The sequence below is a fragment of the Alosa pseudoharengus genome, unplaced genomic scaffold, assembly GCF_046254945.1.
Source record: "Alosa pseudoharengus isolate Yale_2024_CS ecotype anadromous, Long Island Sound unplaced genomic scaffold, YU_APseudo_1.1 YU_APseudo_1.1_scf_22, whole genome shotgun sequence".
NCBI lineage: Eukaryota > Metazoa > Chordata > Actinopteri > Clupeiformes > Clupeidae > Alosa > Alosa pseudoharengus.
In genome coordinates, this window is record NW_027468680.1 from 6,784,790 (window position 1) to 6,802,314 (window position 17,525).

At 45.6% G+C, this 17,525-nt stretch overlaps 1 protein-coding gene across 1 annotated transcript in view; it reads right to left on the reverse strand.

Annotated features, from left to right (window-relative positions):
• lin52 (lin-52 DREAM MuvB core complex component) overlaps positions 1 to 16,512 on the reverse strand; it is a 25,453-nt gene extending 8,941 nt beyond the window's left edge. The window contains exons 1-5 of the mRNA XM_076299857.1: positions 16,481 to 16,512; positions 15,664 to 15,738; positions 15,455 to 15,492; positions 15,293 to 15,359; positions 14,540 to 14,623 (exon numbers count right to left, since the gene is read on the reverse strand). Of these exons, the coding sequence (XP_076155972.1) occupies positions 14,540 to 14,623; positions 15,293 to 15,359; positions 15,455 to 15,492; positions 15,664 to 15,738; positions 16,481 to 16,499 (283 nt within the window). The 5' untranslated portion in view covers positions 16,500 to 16,512. The remainder of the gene's footprint in view (positions 1 to 14,539; positions 14,624 to 15,292; positions 15,360 to 15,454; positions 15,493 to 15,663; positions 15,739 to 16,480) is intronic.
• Positions 16,513 to 17,525: the final 1,013 nt, after the last annotated feature.

The following is a 17,525-nucleotide window of genomic DNA, read 5'->3' on the forward strand; positions in this document are numbered from 1 at the left end:
ACAGAGAGAGATAGTGTCTGTGTGTGTGTGTGTGAGAGAGAGTGTTAATGAAAAGAGGGCTCAACCTGTGAGTTTGTGTGTGTGTGTGTGTGTGTGAATGAGAGAGAGAGAGAGAGAGAGAAGGAGAGCTCCAGAACCCCCTTCACTTCATCAGTGCCCGCAGTGACAGTAGATTACACATCTCAGGTCGTGAGAGCGATGCCCGTGTTTCCTCTTCTCTGTGCAGCGGAGATGGTCTTCGGTCATTTTTAAGCCTGAGACACACGAGTTGCTCCGAGTGTAAACACGCCGAACATGGCCGTGGGTACGGGCCAGCGTGGAGGTGCGACACACACACACACACACGCCGAACATGGCCGTGGGTACGGGCCAGCGTGGAGGTGAGACACATACACACACACGCCGAACATGGGCGTGAGTACGGGCCAGCGTGGAGGTGCAACACACACACACACACGCCGAACATGGGCGTGGGTACGGGCCAGTGTGGAGGTGCTAGAGGCTAAGACCTCAGACCAGGGCTTTAAGAGACTCTTGTGTGTTCTGATCTCAATATGAGAAGCTAAGCATGGAAAACCAGTGCTTTAACCCTAAGCTGTTTTAGGGCATTTTCACTACCTTTATTCATAAGGATTTATTCTGGTCATTGTAAGTGCCACACACAATTATTATATGTTAATATAATATATATGTTATATGTTTTTTTCAGCAGAGTCTAGGCTATCCAGATCTGCCATCATCTCATGTATTAGTACTAGCATTGATTTTATTTTGATTTTTGAAGAATTAAAATATAAAAAGCGTATTATAAAAATTCTTATATTTTGACATGTATCTCACCACATCAAGCTCATAGTGCTACATGCATTTCATGTGTGTGTAGGGCAGACTGTCCTGAATCGGGCAATATAATTGCCATGTTGGAGGGATACTCTGGGGCTGAGTAATTTACAGAAATATGTGGTGTGTGATTTACGGAAATAAATGCCATTTTTTATTTAGTGGTGAAAAATGACCTTTCTGCGCTCCATATCTGTGACACGAACTGATCTGACCTGACTTGACCCGAGTTTGCGTGTTAGCTTGTGGTATATGCACTCATAATGGTTCTCAACTTTTTACTGCATTGCCATGAACAAAGTAAAGGCAAAAAAGGTGTTTCTTTGTTGAACAAATTGGGATGCAATGTGAGCCTTGAATTGGATGCCATGCAGGAATTTGCTAGGATCTCAAAACCGGATTATGAACATGCTTTGCCATAGAGAAACACACGGTAGTGTTGGATTATAAACATGCTTTGCCACAAAAACATACAAAAACGTGGGGTAAGTCCAGCTATATGAAGTTATTATTTTCCTGTCATTTCATCTGTTTTATAACCCAGAAGGATGTACTTGGTATCAAATGATAGCTCTGAGTCTCCTCTTTCATCTGACATGCATATCTATCTGGGTCCGCAAGTAATTCAAACGAGAGTAATGGGTGTGCAGCGTTGGTTTGTGTACATGACGTTATTATTTTGCAGTCACTTTGTCTGTTTTTATAGGCCAGAAGGATCGATATACAGGGTACCAATGGATAGCTCTGTGTCTCCTCTTTCATCTGATATGCTTGCCATATCTATGCGATCACGGGTTCGCGAGTAATTCAAACGAGAGTAATGGGTGCGCAGGTAAACGCAGAGAAGTATAGAGAGAAGGAGAGCTCCAGAACCCCCTTCACTTCATCAGTGCCTGCAGTGACAGTAGATTACACATCTCAGGTCGTGAGAGCGATGCCCGTGTTTCCTCTTCTCTGTGCAGCGGAGATGGTCTTCGGTCATTTTTAAGCCTGAGACACACGAGTGGCTCCGAGTGTAAACACGCCGAACATGGCCGTGGGTACGGGCCAGCGTGGAGGTGCGACACACACACACACACACGCCGAACATGGCCGTGGGTACGGGCCAGCGTGGAGGTGAGACACATACACACACACGCCGAACATGGGCGTGGGTACGGGCCAGCGTGGAGGTGCAACACACACACACACACGCCGAACATGGGCGTGGGTACGGGCCAGCGTGGAGGTGCTACACACACACACACACGCCGAACATGGGCGTGGGTACGGGCCAGCGTGGAGGTGCAACACACACACACACACGCCGAACATGGGCGTGGGTACGGGCCAGTGTGGAGGTGCTAGAGGCTAAGACCTCAGACCAGGGCTTTAAGAGACTCTTGTGTGTTCTGATCTCAATATGAGAAGCTAAGCATGGAAAACCAGTGCTTTAACCCTAAGCTGTTTTAGGGCATTTTCACTACCTTTATTCATAAGGATTTATTCTGGTCATTGTAAGTGCCACACACAATTATTATATGTTAATATAATATATATGTTATATGTTTTTTTCAGCAGAGTCTAGGCTATCCAGATCTGCCATCATCTCATGTATTAGTACTAGCATTGATTTTATTTTGATTTTTGAAGAATTAAAATATAAAAAGCGTATTATAAAAATTCTTATATTTTGACATGTATCTCACCACATCAAGCTCATAGTGCTACATGCATTTCATGTGTGTGTAGGGCAGACTGTCCTGAATCGGGCAATATAATTGCCATGTTGGAGGGATACTCTGGGGCTGAGTAATTTACAGAAATATGTGGTGTGTGATTTACGGAAATAAATGCCATTTTTTATTTAGTGGTGAAAAATGACCTTTCTGCGCTCCATATCTGTGACACGAACTGATCTGACCTGACTTGACCCGAGTTTGCGTGTTAGCTTGTGGTATATGCACTCATAATGGTTCTCAACTTTTTACTGCATTGCCATGAACTAAGTAAAGGCAAAAAAGGTGTTTCTTTGTTGAACAAATTGGGATGCAATGTGAGCCTTGAATTGGATGCCATGCAGGAATTTGCTAGGATCTCAAAACCGGATTATGAACATGCTTTGCCATAGAGAAACACACGGTAGTGTTGGATTATAAACATGCTTTGTTACAAAAACATACAAAAACGTGGGGTAAGTCCAGCTATATGAAGTTATTATTTTCCTGTCATTTCATCTGTTTTATAACCCAGAAGGATGTACTTGGTATCAAATGATAGCTCAGAGTCTCCTCTTTCATCTGACATGCATATCTATCTGGGTCCGCAAGTAATTCAAACGAGAGTAATGGGTGTGCAGCGTTGGTTTGTGTACATGACGTTATTATTTTGCAGTCACTTTGTCTGTTTTTATAGGCCAGAAGGATCGATATACAGGGTACCAATGGATAGCTCTGTGTCTCCTCTTTCATCTGATATGCTTGCCATATCTATGCGATCACGGGTTCGCGAGTAATTCAAACGAGAGTAATGGGTGCGCAGGTAAACGCAGAGAAGTATAGACTGTAAATATGATGCAATTTGATTTAATTTCATGATTTTTTTACATTTTCATACTTGATCGTACAGACAAGTGTGTAGTCTCTTCGGAAAGCCCCACTTCTGCTGTGTCATGCAATAAATGTTTCATCTCGCTGCAATGAACAGTTCCGGAGCAAAGCAGAGAAGAAAGGGTGTGTTTTTTGACGCACTTTGCGTCAATCGGGTTGTAAGGGTTAAGAGACTTGTACATTCTGATCTTTCATGTAGATGAGTGGGATCGATGCAAGGCGATGTAAGGCAAGTCCTGATTTCGTTTCTGAAGTACCCACCCCCAGGGTAAAAACATGCATCACCCTGCCCCGCCCCCCCCCCCCCCCAGGGATAACATGCATCCCTCTTGCCCCCCCCCCACCAGGGGAAATGAGGCTGAGGGGGTTAACCAGAATCCCATCTCTCCAACCTGACTGCCCCAATTCACTTTCATTAGGACTGCAGCCCACTAATCGTCCCCCTGTTGCGGATGGGAGATGGCCCCGTGCCTATTACTGCGACTGATCTTTATTTAATGGATTTAACATCCATTCCCACCACACAGCCCCCCGGAGACCACACACCAACACTGTGCAGCACACACACACACACACACACACACACGAGTGTGTGCAATAATACACACACACACACAAAGACAGGTGAATGCAAAGACATACAGAAACAAAGACATGAACAGAGACATGTGCAAACACATACAAACACAGAATGCACACACTTACACAGGCATGCAGAAAGAGACACACACACACACTCACACACACACACACACAGACACACAAGCATAAACACAAAACAAAGACAGACATGGAAAGATACACAAACGTACTCAACCCACCACCACCCCCCCCAAACACAGATGCATGCAAACACACACCCACACACACAGAGAGACGCGTGCCTGCCCAACCTACTCCATCCTCCATCACTGGTAACTCCTCCCTCCTCCATCGTTCTTCACTCCCCCAACACACACACACACACACACACACACACACACAGACACACACACACACACACACACACACAACACACACACACACACACACACACACACAGACACACACACACACACACACAGACACACACACACACACACACAACACACACACACACACACACACACACACAACACACACACACACACACAACCATCAAGCTTTTCACTCCCGTCAACCTCCCTGCCCTCCCACCCCACAAAAGATCCCACCTCGGAACACACACACACCTGACGCTCATGTTTGTGTTCAAAATTCAATTACCCACTTATTGATACTTCACAGGGATATTTAAGATGCAGACATGGGGTCTGATTTCCCCAGGGACACCCTGCTTCCTCTTTATGTCTCTACCGAGTGCTCTGCTCGCCTCTCCCTCTCTTTCACTCACACACACACACACATTCTCCCTCTCTTTCACTCACACACACACTCTCCCTCTCTTTCACTCACACACTCTCTCTCCCTCCCTCATACACACTCTCTCACTCTCTGCCGAGAGTCATCACACACACATATAAACACACACACACAGATAAACACACACACACAGATACATGCACACACACTGATACACACAGATCTACACACATGCTCATGCAGACATGCACGTGAACATACACATGCACACACACAAACGCACATATATGCATGCATATGCATGCATACACACACACACACACACACACACACACACACACAAAATGCCTGTTCAAGAGGTGTCCTTATTAATAGGCAATCAGTCAAAATTCATTCATTAAAAGCCCTAAAAGGTTTCACACCGCTGCGATGATTAGCTGGAAAAGAAAATCCAATGAATTCCTAATGTACTTATGGAAATGAGGTGTCATTTCCGATCTGCTCACCCCGAGTGCCAGCCAGCCAGCCGGGTGGAGGAGGAGGAGGAGGAGGAGGAGGAGGAGGAGGAGGAGGCGCACTTTGCACCATTCATCGCCAGCTCCTCGCATCGCCTCTCCTCTCCGACACACTGACTGCACGTCTGCCGTCATGCATCTCACACACACACACACACACACACACACACACACACACACAGGCAAACACAACAGGCAGCAAATACTTAACACTGCAACAGCAAGCCCCCAAGACAACAGAATCCCCATCCCGCACACGTAGAGGCTATCACTAACGCTGCCTGTTCTCAGTTCAGGTTAAAAAAAAAATCTAAAGTATTTTTATGTAAATGACAATTTTACTCACATTACCTGACATAAGGCATTAACGTGTAAACATGGTTTTCACAAATAAATAAATAAATAAATAAATAAATAAACACTCATTCCAAAGAACAAGCTTGATACCACCAGTGCAGTGTTGTCATGCTAGTGCTAGAGTGTGTGTGTGAGTCAGTGTGTATGTTCTTGCCTATGCAGATGTGTGTGTGTGTGCTTCTCAGTATGTGTGTGTTCTGTGAGGGCTGTGGTGTGTGTGTGTGTGTGTGTGTGCGCTTCTCAGTATGTGTGTGTTCTGTGAGGGCTGTGGTGTGTGTGTGTGTGTGTGTGTGTGTGTATAATCCATGTCCATGAGCACAGTGTTCTTTTGGAGTAATCCGTAAAAAAGGCTGCATCCTCAGTTCTCCGCCTCCTGTCTCACCGTCCAATTGGACTAAATAAAAAATCACACACATCTGGGCGCCTCTGCTTCACCACTCTCACTATTTAGTGCAGAGAAAAACCAGTCTAACCAGCCGTTTTAAAAGCTAACTTTATGTCATCTAGCTCAGTGGGCCTCAACCGGTGTGGCCAGGGTTTCCCATACATTGACTTATTTGTGGCGGCCCACCACAATATCAACATTGACCACCACACAATGATTTTCCAGGTTGTACTTAATTGTGCTTAAATCTGGTTAGCATCATAACCACGCTGCGCTAATTTGCTAAAAACTGTTGCATTCAAGTTAATTCTGCAAACCTACCACCACAAATAGAATTCAATTCTGTGGGAAACACTGGTGGCGATAATAATGTGTGTGATTCACAAAAGTGAAAGATCACCGCACACTGGTAGACTTATGTTGCTGGTGATCTTTCACTTTTCTGAATTTCATTGACGACTGCACATCACCAGCACCGGGAAATCAGAGTGCTGTGCATAGGGACTTGATCCTTTAATGTGTCATCATCAGTAACCATACGTTGGGGTATTTTGGTTAGACCTTTGGATGTGCTTCAGCCCGCGGAAAGGTTGGGAACCTCAGATTGAGCTGCATTTCCACGACCTTTGACCTTCCCCCTGCTCTTGCACGTGCCCTCTAACTGCCCTCTAAAGACAGGAAGCACAGAAAAGTGGAGGAATGGAGAGGAAGAGAGAAGAGGGGGATGAAAGACGGGGGGAAAAGAGCAAAGGTGAGAGGAAGTGTATCTCTCCTCCTCACTCTCTCTCTCTCTACCCATCATCAGTGAAAAGAAGGGTATCTCTCTCTCTACCCATCATCAGTGAAAAGAAGGGTATCTCTCTCTCTCTACCCATCATCAATGAAAAGAAGTGTCTCTCTCTCTCTCCCTCTCTCTCTCTCCCTCCCTCTCTCTCTCTCTGCTCATCACTGGGCTGCACTTCATAACTGCGCGCCCCGTGTCCAGGGGGGGTCTGACAGATGGGCGACAGCACATTAGTCCTGCGACGGGGCGTCAACGCAATCATATTCAGTGCCACAGTGCTCTTAATAAAGTGCAGATTGATCAGGGGGAGCAGGCGAAGGAATGAGTGTGTGTGTGTGAGTGTGTGTGTGAGTGGAGCAGGAGGCCATTAGCAGCTGATGGGGTGACCTTCAGACTGAGCGGTCACTCTGAGGCAACTGCACACACACACACACACACACACACACACACACACACACACACACACACACACACACACACACACACACACACACACACACACACACACACACACACACACACACACACACACACACACACACACACACACACACACACACACACACACACACACACACACACACACACACACACACACAAACAAACAAACACACAGCTTACTAGCACAATGACTTAATGTGTGCTGTGGTGATCATATCATATCACTAGTCACTAATCTCCATTTCACCAACTGTGCGTTCACTTCCTTTGTTAAGAGCTCATGCCAAAGACCTTAGGAATTCTTGGCCATGTCACAGGTGTGTTCATATTCACTATCATAGGCAAACTGTTGTGAATGTTGGCGAGGAGCGAGGAGCTTTCTTTTTGCCTTGAGTTTTCTGCAAACGTTTGCAAACACTCACAGACAAACAGGTCGAGGAGGTAGCTCTCGGCCAACACACGGGAAGCAGGACGAACGGTTGCCATGGAGATGGGATGCTTACAACAAAATCGTTCAAATGTAGCTGTTGAAAGGAAACATGATGTTCACCTCTGTTCAAGGATTTCGCATCTGTGTGTCTGCCAGGCCAGACCAGATAAAACACACACCGCCGAGTGCATGGAAGGTGGTTGTTGTGTATTTCAGTTAGATGACAACCACACACACACGCGCACACGCACGCACACGCACGCACGCACGCACGCACGCACACGCACACACACACACACTTCCTGTAGGTGGGTAAGTGGTAATGGGAGTGGAGAGTGTAGCGCTAAATCTGCCTCTGGGGATGAAGGATGAGAACACCACAGCAACTACAAAGGACTCGGGGGGGGGTGTCTGTCTATGTGCGTGTGTGTGTGTTATGTGTAAAAGTGTATGTGTGTGTATTTAATATTCCTATGTGTATGGATGCAGTGTGCATTCATTATATCTCTATGGATGGGTGTATGCATATATGCACATCATGGATATCCTCATGTATCAGAGTGAGCGAGAGTATGTCAATATGTACATGTGTGTCTGTGTTTTGTCGTCTGTGTGTGTGTGTGTGTGTGGGTGTAATGTCCGAGTCTCTGTGTATATTTGTGTGTGTGTAATGTGTATAATGTGCATGTGTGAGTCTCTGTTTGTTTTGTTGTGTGTGTGTGTGTGTGTGTGTGTTCCATAGAGACCTGTGGAGAGGGGAGTGGCGAGCCCTTTACACGTGTTGCTGTAGTCTCATCAGCAGTGGACTCATCACCCCACCCCGCTCTACCCCACCCCACCCCACTCTACCCCACTCTACCCCACCCCACTCCACTCCACTCTGCAGGCCCTCTCTCCCCTGGGGCCACTCGCCATTCAATTACCTTCAATAACAGCACTTATCAGTGTAGTCAGAGGGCCCCTGGGACACGGAGGCCTGATGACCACGATCAGCGGCCCGCGACAGCAGCATTCATCACGGCCAGCGCTGGCCCGGCAGCTGGGTACCGCCAGCGCTGTGTGTGCGTGTGTGCGTGTGTGTGTGTGTGTGTGTGTGTGTGTGTGTGTGTGTGTGGAGGAAGAGACCCAACAGCACAGAGGGGAGGGGGGAAGAGGCACGCGCCCAAACTGCCCCAAGGGACAACACTGATCAGAGCGTCATCCAGCCAAGTGTGTGTGTGTGTGTGTGTGTGTGTGTCTGTGTGTGTTTGAGTGGGTGGGGTTGTGAGGCCCATGGGATAGGCCTGACACGCGTCCTATCCTAACACACACACACACACAAAAAGACCAGCTGGTAGGACCACATATGTTACAAATTGTGTTTCCTCCCACAAAGGGGATAGCTGTGAGCAGGTGCTGCATAGTGCTACCAGCTAGGTGAAGCCATCACAGAGATCAGATAGGACCCCCCCCCCCCGCACGCGCACGCACACAGCTACAGAATGCTACCAGGCAGGTGAAGTCATCTCATTACACACATTAGATAGGATTCAGTACCTCACTCTGTCATGCGTCACGCACGCACACGCACACGTTGTGCTATCTGGCACGCGTGGGGCCAAAGAGCAGCATTTCCTCTGAAATTAAAGCTACAAAGGACAGACTCTCAATTTCACCCTCAACCTCCCAAATTAACATTATTTCCCTCCCAGCAAATGAATCCTCCAGCAGAGCCATCGCACGGTGGCTTCGAGGATCAAATTAAAGACAGAAAAAAAGTGAGGAACCCCCCCCCCCCCCCCCCACAATCATCTGCTTTCCAGGGGGGGGGGGTCGTTTAGCCTGGTGAGCGAGCGAACGAGCGAACGAACGAAAGCCAAGAGCGAGGGATGGGGCAGGGACAGCTGGGAAGAGTGGAACGGAGGATAACCTTCCGGACGGGGGGGGGGGGGGGGTGGGTGAGATTTCACGGCGTGATTGTGACTTCGTCCCATTAAGCACCTCCTCACTTTAATGGCCGCCACGTCTGCGGTGGGCAGGCGACGGTAAATCTCCCCCCCCCACACACACACACTCTCCCTTCCCGCCCATGCCTGCGTACGTCCCCACCCCTCTCCTCGCTGACAGCTCCCCGTTGGCCGTCGGTTAGAGGCGGCGCGGTGCGGTGTGGCGGAGGCGTTTGGGGAGGCGTTTGGGGAGGAGGGAAGGGGAACGGTGATGAAAAAGTGAGGGAGATTTACTGGGCCACGCCTGTCAGGCCCCCATAGACGGGGAAATTAAACCACAGCACATTAAAGGCCTGCCATTAACCAGCACTGGGACACGAATAATAATCACCGCTTTGTGTCATCACACTATGGGAAAGGGTGTGTGTGTATGTGTCTGGGTGTGTGACTGTGTGGCGACTCAATGGCTGTGATAACACTCAACATACACAGGCAGCATATCAGAAAAGTGGTGGAATGAGTTGTGTGCTTCCCACACACACACACACACACACACACACACATCCTGACATCTGTGAAATACAGGTGAGGAGGCTTTCACCTCCATGCCAGCTTAGCAAGTCCACTGCTATAGAGTCAATAGCTCAAGCCAATATTTTGCCGAAAGTGTTCATTGATGATCACCTCAAGGTGACCAGTCTCTTGAGATGAGTGAATTAATGTCTGCTGTGCTTATGCGCCAAGCACTAGCGGAGACTGGCAGAGCAACACCTCTGCCCCTCACAGGCCAGTCGATACGGTCACGTCCACCTGATACTATCCAGACAAGAATGGCACGGCGTCTGGTCTTCCCGGTGCTGAGACCCAACGGGAGAAGAGATCCTCCACCCACAGCACAATGGGTCACTTCTGATGACTGAACCCAACGGAAGGCCCACAGCACATAAATATGTAGAGTTTGTATACGTACAGAGTACGTACTGTACACAGTATAGAGTACAAGTTTTTAATACGTATCAGCGTTTTATCCAAGCGAGTCCAAGTGGACGTAGAGGAGAAGAGATACGGCTCAAAAGCTTGCCATCTCCCCAAAGGCACCAAGACAGATACAGAAGGGACCGACCGGCCATCTTGCCTGTTATGTGTTAGAACGCTCAGATATAGGGAGACGTAATAAGCCACCTTAAAGGTGAGGTTAGCGATAATGCAGGAAGTCGCAAATAAACATAAACAGACGTTTTTGTCCAAAACAACGTACATTGCATTTGAACCAAGGATCAAACGAAACACACCAAAGAGGTAGCTCATCCCTACTTCAGTACTGTATTCCCAGAGAAACTCCACGCATCGTTTCGTTTTTGTTTGGGGGACAGGCTGCCCCACTGTTTGTTTCCAATTGCGACTGATGGGTATGCAGAGAACTGCCATATGATGTGGCACAGAGATGGATATTAAGGGTATAGAGAACTAATGCTAGGGCACCCAATGCCATTTATGACGTTACTCAGTGATAGGCATGGAGAAGGCTATGTGCTGCTCAATTATAAAATATTAGTAATAAATATAAAATACATATTATGCATTTATCCTGAGTGGTAAATACAGCTCTGAAGCAGCAGAGGATAACCAGCACTATTCTCTCTCTCTCTCTCTCTCTCCTTCTCTCGCTCTCTCTCTCTCTCTCTCTCGGTCTCTGTCTTTCTGTCTCTCTCTCTCTGTCTGTCTCTTTTTGGCTTGGCATGAATTACACTAATCTGTGGCCTCATAATTCCATAATGTGGGGCATCTGACGAGGGGGCCATTACTGCCTGCTGCCCAGCAAGTGTGTGTGTGTGTGTGTGTGTTTGTGTGTGTGTGTGTGTGTGTGTGTCCCAGTTCCTATCAGCGTGGTGCTGGGTAAAACAAAGAAGAGGCTGGTGATGATGGTGGACAGAGGGGTCTGAGTGAGTCTGCAGCCGTGCGGGTGGGTGGCAACGGTAGAGGAGACTCCGTTTTAACGGACGTTTCATTCGCTTCTCTGCCGGGCGATCTGCAGCCCTGACAAATCACGTCTGGCGTAATCCTACTCTCAGGGAGAACACTTTAATCATGCTCTCTTGATGGAATTTTACAAATCAGCATTGAGCTCCCTCTCTCTCTCTCTCACACACTCATACTCTCATACTCACTCACACACACTCTCTCTCTCTCTCTCTCTCTTTCTCTGACACACTCTCTCACTCTCTCTCTCCTCTAAAAATGTCAGTAATGTGTGTTAAAGCACAATAGCTCTACATGGCCCGTGTTGTAGGCTGTTGCATCAATCCGCTTGCACAGGGGAAATCTCACAGAGAGCTGTCTGCTATGGGCGCTACCGCACGTGTGTATGATGAGGCATAGAGAAATCACTCCTGGTGCGGATTAACTGCTGAACGCCTCCTCATTCTGTGGCTTTTGGGTCTGGGTCGGAGTCTGAGTCTGCCTCTGTCTCTGTTCACAGCTAGAGTCAGGCACCAGCTCACAGATAAACAGCTCAGGGGGGAAGAGAAAACTGGAAATAATCAAGGAAATGACTGCACATCGGGGGGCATCCAACAATAAAATGACTCACTTCAGCGGCCGGAGCTACTACTCTCCGGCAGTGGGTCAGGCTTATGCCACCTTACAGTTTCCAACTAAAAACCTGTCATGCAAACAGTAAGGCACCTCACTACAGGATTATTCGGATTGCTGCTCTAACATCAGTACCATTCGCTTTCAGATGGAAACACTTAGGACTGTAAACAGAGGCTTGGAAAACAATCAACCCAAACGACCAACGTTTGATTTGTTTTAGTTGTCGTTTTAAAGGTGCTCTAAGCAATGCTGGGTAACATCACTTCTGTTGACTTTCAAACAAAACAGAGAGCTAGCTCGCTACTTCCTCCTCCTCCCTCCCGTGCTGCAATTGAAACTCTCCTAAACGCGCATCTCGTCTGTGATTTGCTGGAATAGTTTGTTATGTTTTTATGGGCTAGGTTTACCCAGGTTGTTTTTGTTGCCGTTTTTGGAGCCTGGGCTGTCCACAGAGATCGCATATTTTTTACAGTGTATTCAGGACACAGACAGCTAGCGGTTGGTTAGGTGATGTTTGCAGTAAGTGACATAAAATGTTTAGCCTAAAAAACGCATGGCATCGCTTAGAGCACCTTTAAGGCGCCCCGGTAGAGAGTGAACATGGAGCCCTCTCCCTCTGCTGACTGCTCTGCCCGGCGGCCATTTTGCCGGTGCTTTTTGTTGCCATGATGCAGGCTCTGCTGGCCTGGCCGTGGGCTAAGTACCCATCATCTTCTTCATATGAGAAATTGGAGCACTTAGCGGCGCTGTGCTAATCCACACTCTGCGGATTACAGACAGGGGGGACTCTCTGCAGCGAGAGCCGTCAAAACAGATTTCACAAGTTCGCATGTCTCAACACTCCACACTCTCGTCTCGTCTCAAACACACGCCACTCTGCCTCGAGCCCAGTCTATAACGCTCTGTTAATTACTCAGGACTGGGCACTTTAACATTCCTTACGATTAGATTTGCTGCCCATGACATGATACAGTTAACACCAACAACAGGAACACAGCATCACAGAAAAAACAATAAACGTAGCTTTGTGAAATACTGAGAGAGAATGTTGATGGAGTGCTGGTGAATTTCCGCCGGCTTAACTAGCCATATGTGTCATAATTCAAAAACATTAGCAATATTAAAGAGGTCCTTAATTAGATGAACAAGTGGAGGGATTAGAGTGGAGCCACAGCTGACGAAGGGCATCAGGGAAATTAGCCTTCAGGGTAGCAGCTCCATCTAGAGGCCACATGTGGAATAACAGGTTGGAGACTAACTACATCTGACTCGTGTCTACAACTCAGGTGAAAAGAATCTTTGTCTGATGCCTTACTAAAGCACTTTAGCTGCCAAATACAGTGGACACTTGGCAGCAATGTTTCCAGCCTAGCAGCCATGCACCGATTTTCCTCTGGTAAGCAAAGTGACATCACACTTTTGGACAACACAAGTCCATTGGAGGCAACAATTTTGTTGCCTAATACAGTATGAAGGTGATTTTAAATCTACCATTATGCTGCAACCCTTAAGCGCACACTGGAAAGATAGTGTGTTCTAGTGTTTATTATAAGTAATTATCATGTGATATCTCTTGGGTGTTTTAATGCATGCGTGTTTCACATTTGATTTTCCAGAGCAGGAGAAAAACAACACACACACACACACACACAACGTGGTCACGGACACTGACATAACCATGTTGGCAATGATGATTACTTAAAGGTTGTATCAGCGATAGCGGGGATATGTCACTTCGGTTGATTCAAACTAAACAGAGAGCTAGCTCGCAACTCCCTCCCCCTCCCTCCCGTGCAAAAACTCTCCTAAGCGCGCATCTCGTCGGTTATTGGTTAAAACACTTTATTTCGCCTTTGAGTGGGTTGCCAACCCTTGTTGGTAGCAATTGTGTTTGTGTACAGATCTCGGAGCCAAGGCTGCCTACAGAGACGCGTTTTTGACGGCCTGCTTATGGGGCAGACAGCTAGCGGATCGTTAGGAAAGATTAGATGAATGTGATCATTTATGTTTGGGCCTTTTTTGGGCCTGAAATCACTGATACAACCTTTAATAACATAGTAATTCAGCCACTAATAATCTCTCTCTCTCAAGTCTTTGTAGGCTAGTAACACAGGTACTGTTGCGTCATGAGTATTCCTGCCCTGACCAGAAAAGAATACTACGAAGCATGATGAGTGGTATATAGAGTCTATAGTCAGGGGTGTGTTCAAATTTGGCAAACAGATGGGGACGTTTGAGACTCTAAATGTAGCTCTGTCTTCTTTAGGCATAACATAGCACTAAATCTAATCTTGCTTCATAGTATACCACTCCGGCGCTGTGTGTTGTAATTACTTACACTCCTCCAGGCCCAGCTGGTAGGCCAGGTTCTGCAGCCCCTTCACCTTCTCCATCAGGTTAGCTGTGGTCAAACTCCCCAGCTCTGCAGGAAAGGCACAAACAAACAAAACAAACAAATAAATAAACAAAAGCAAACAAATGCATGCCAATTTATTTTGTAGAGATTTGGATCTCTTTACACCTTGACTGACCGATTTGTATTTGATAGTTAGTGAAAAGCTCAGGTTGGCTGAGGTCAGATTAAAAAGCTCAGGTTGGCTGAGGTCAGATTAACTAACTCTGGTATTGCAGTCCATTTCAGGCCAGGTACTACTTATTGAACCTCCATCACAGTTTTTCTATTAGCTATCTATCTGCCGAAGTGAATAATGCAAAACAGTTAGCTCTAATCTGTGTTTTCTAGACTTTGACTTACTGATTTTGTTTGTTGATTACAAAAATAATAATAATACATACATATATGTGTCATGTGTACAACAAACATATCACAACAGCATTATGAAAGCGATAAGCATATTTTCATTTTTGCAGCAAATGCATACCAAAGCAGTATGGCACTGTGCTTTAGGCTTTAACCAATGACCAAGCAATTGCTATAGTCTTCTATGTGGGTATAGCATATACTGGTCTGTACAGTTAATAACACAAGGGGGAAATGCTGAATGATCATCAGCTGGGATATATGTTTAGAAAGCTTCGCTTTAACAGTCCAGCATTACAAGCGGTATCTTGATAGCTTTGGGGAATGTACCTTTCAGCATTTCAATGTCCTCAGACTCCAGCTCAGCCATCCATTTGGGTGGAGAGTTTGTGATGGGCTGCAGACACAAAAGGCAGTTATTGCTTCTGCACTTTATTGTAGGACTGGGCTGTAAAAGACTATGGTGTGCTAAGTATTTACTTGGCAACTCACATTTTTAAAGGATGCTGCAAATTCAGCAACTCCAGGCACTGTTGAAAAAAACAAACATTGCTTAATAAACAAATAAGTACACAATAACAACATATTTAAAGTGACAAGCTTCGTCTGGCTTCAATGAGTCATAGAAGCTAGATGGACAAGTACAACTCTAGGGCTAATGACAAAATATAGTTGAATTTGACTACTGACTGATAACTTACGTTGTTCTGGCCAAAGGTCGGGTGAAGCCCTGTCGAGCTTTTCAAAACTTAGTAGGGAGGATTCAAAATCATCACCTTTAAAAGGGAAACACTGCGTTAAGCCCTTTGCAATAGACAAACATGGAAATGTTTACGTTTTGCAATAATTGGTAGCATTTGTCTCACCCTATTACTGATGTTAATGATACTTAGCACTTCCTGGGTACAATATTTTAGTACGCTTTACAAAAATCTACTACAAGTAAAGCAATAAATACGTTGCTCTTTATTCATGCCTTTTATAGTTAATGTTAGATAAACTGCAGTGACGTTAGATGTCATATGGCCTTGATCGCTAACCTGATAAGCTAGGTAGCAAGCCACAAATAGACACTGCAATAGACCACCTTCACAACATTAGCAAAGAGGTGAGATAATAACGCTGTCCACCTCTGTCAATAACTTCAAGAACAAACTGTGCGTTTTTTGAAAAAAAAAAAAAAAAAAAAAAAACAACACATTTACAAACTAGGGTAACTTGACTCTGACATTTAAATGACTGCAAGACCACTTGCAAAATATGATAGCTTGCTAGCTAGTTAACGTTAGCTAGCTAACGTTATGATTGGTCTGACAATAACATTGTGACCATTTGAGTGGAGAGCAAATACAACCCTCGCTAGTAGGCTACTACGGACTAGTATCAACACACAATGTTATGTATTTCATAACGGAAGACCAACAAACGCTGCTGTGCATTTTATGTGTATTTAGTACACTTTAGTATCAAATGTCAGCAAAAACACACATCACATCTAAGGACAGATTTAGAATTTACCTCCATTCGGAGACGCCATCTTATCAACTCCACATGTGATGTTTTCCAGCCAATGATTGGACGATGCTCGAGGACCGACTTGGCGCGTCTCTACCTGCAGGTGACGCACTACTAGAGGGAGAGCAGCTTCACAGAAGAGAACTTCTGTAGGCCTACTTGCAAATTTGAGGAAAAGTTGGTAAACCACCCTTCTTACCTAATTTGAGGGTGCTGATTCTGAATATTTTGTTTACCAAGGTCAATTCTGAGTTCTAAGCCTATGGTTCTAAGCCACATAATCAGCACTTCAACATAAAATAGCGATTTCTTTTGCTTATTTTCCCCTAAATTGGGTTGATTTTAAAAGTAATCACTGAAACCAAATAAAAGTGTTCTCTAAATACATGTCTGAGCATTAAAGAAGCCATACTGTAGTTTATTAATGTATTTAATGGGAACATGATTACATACATACATAATTATTATTTTTGTAGTCAGTAAAATAGTAGCCTAGTTTGTGTGTGAAGTCCTTTATTGTTTGTTATAGCTCATTTATATTGTGTGGTGTTTTGGCAATACATTAGGCTACCTTTAAATAGCCAAAGTAGGCTAGATCAAGGTCAGTGTTCAAATTACTGCATGCAAATCACTTAGGAGAAGAGTCTAATCTTTAGGCCATCTGATGTAGGCTACTCTAGGCCTTCCCATGTTTATGGGATTTCTTTGACAGTTTGACAAGGGAAAAAAGTGAAGATAGTCTTCTTTGCTCCCAGTGTAATTTAATAAGTATGTTTCAACCACTCAGGTCTTAATCAAATAGGCTTACACCATTATCTGTTGCAATATCTGTGTGCATTCCTACATCTATTTCTTTGATAGTTAACATAATTCGCTACCACATAACAAATGAAGTGCAGTGATCACTACTGGACATTCCACATTGCTAGAAAGCACTTGAGTAAGGATAGACTTATTTCCACTTCACAAATAACCATCGCTATCTGCAATAGCTACAGGGACATTAATCAGTTCATAGCTGAGGATTTGTCCTAGGTCCACTTCCCTT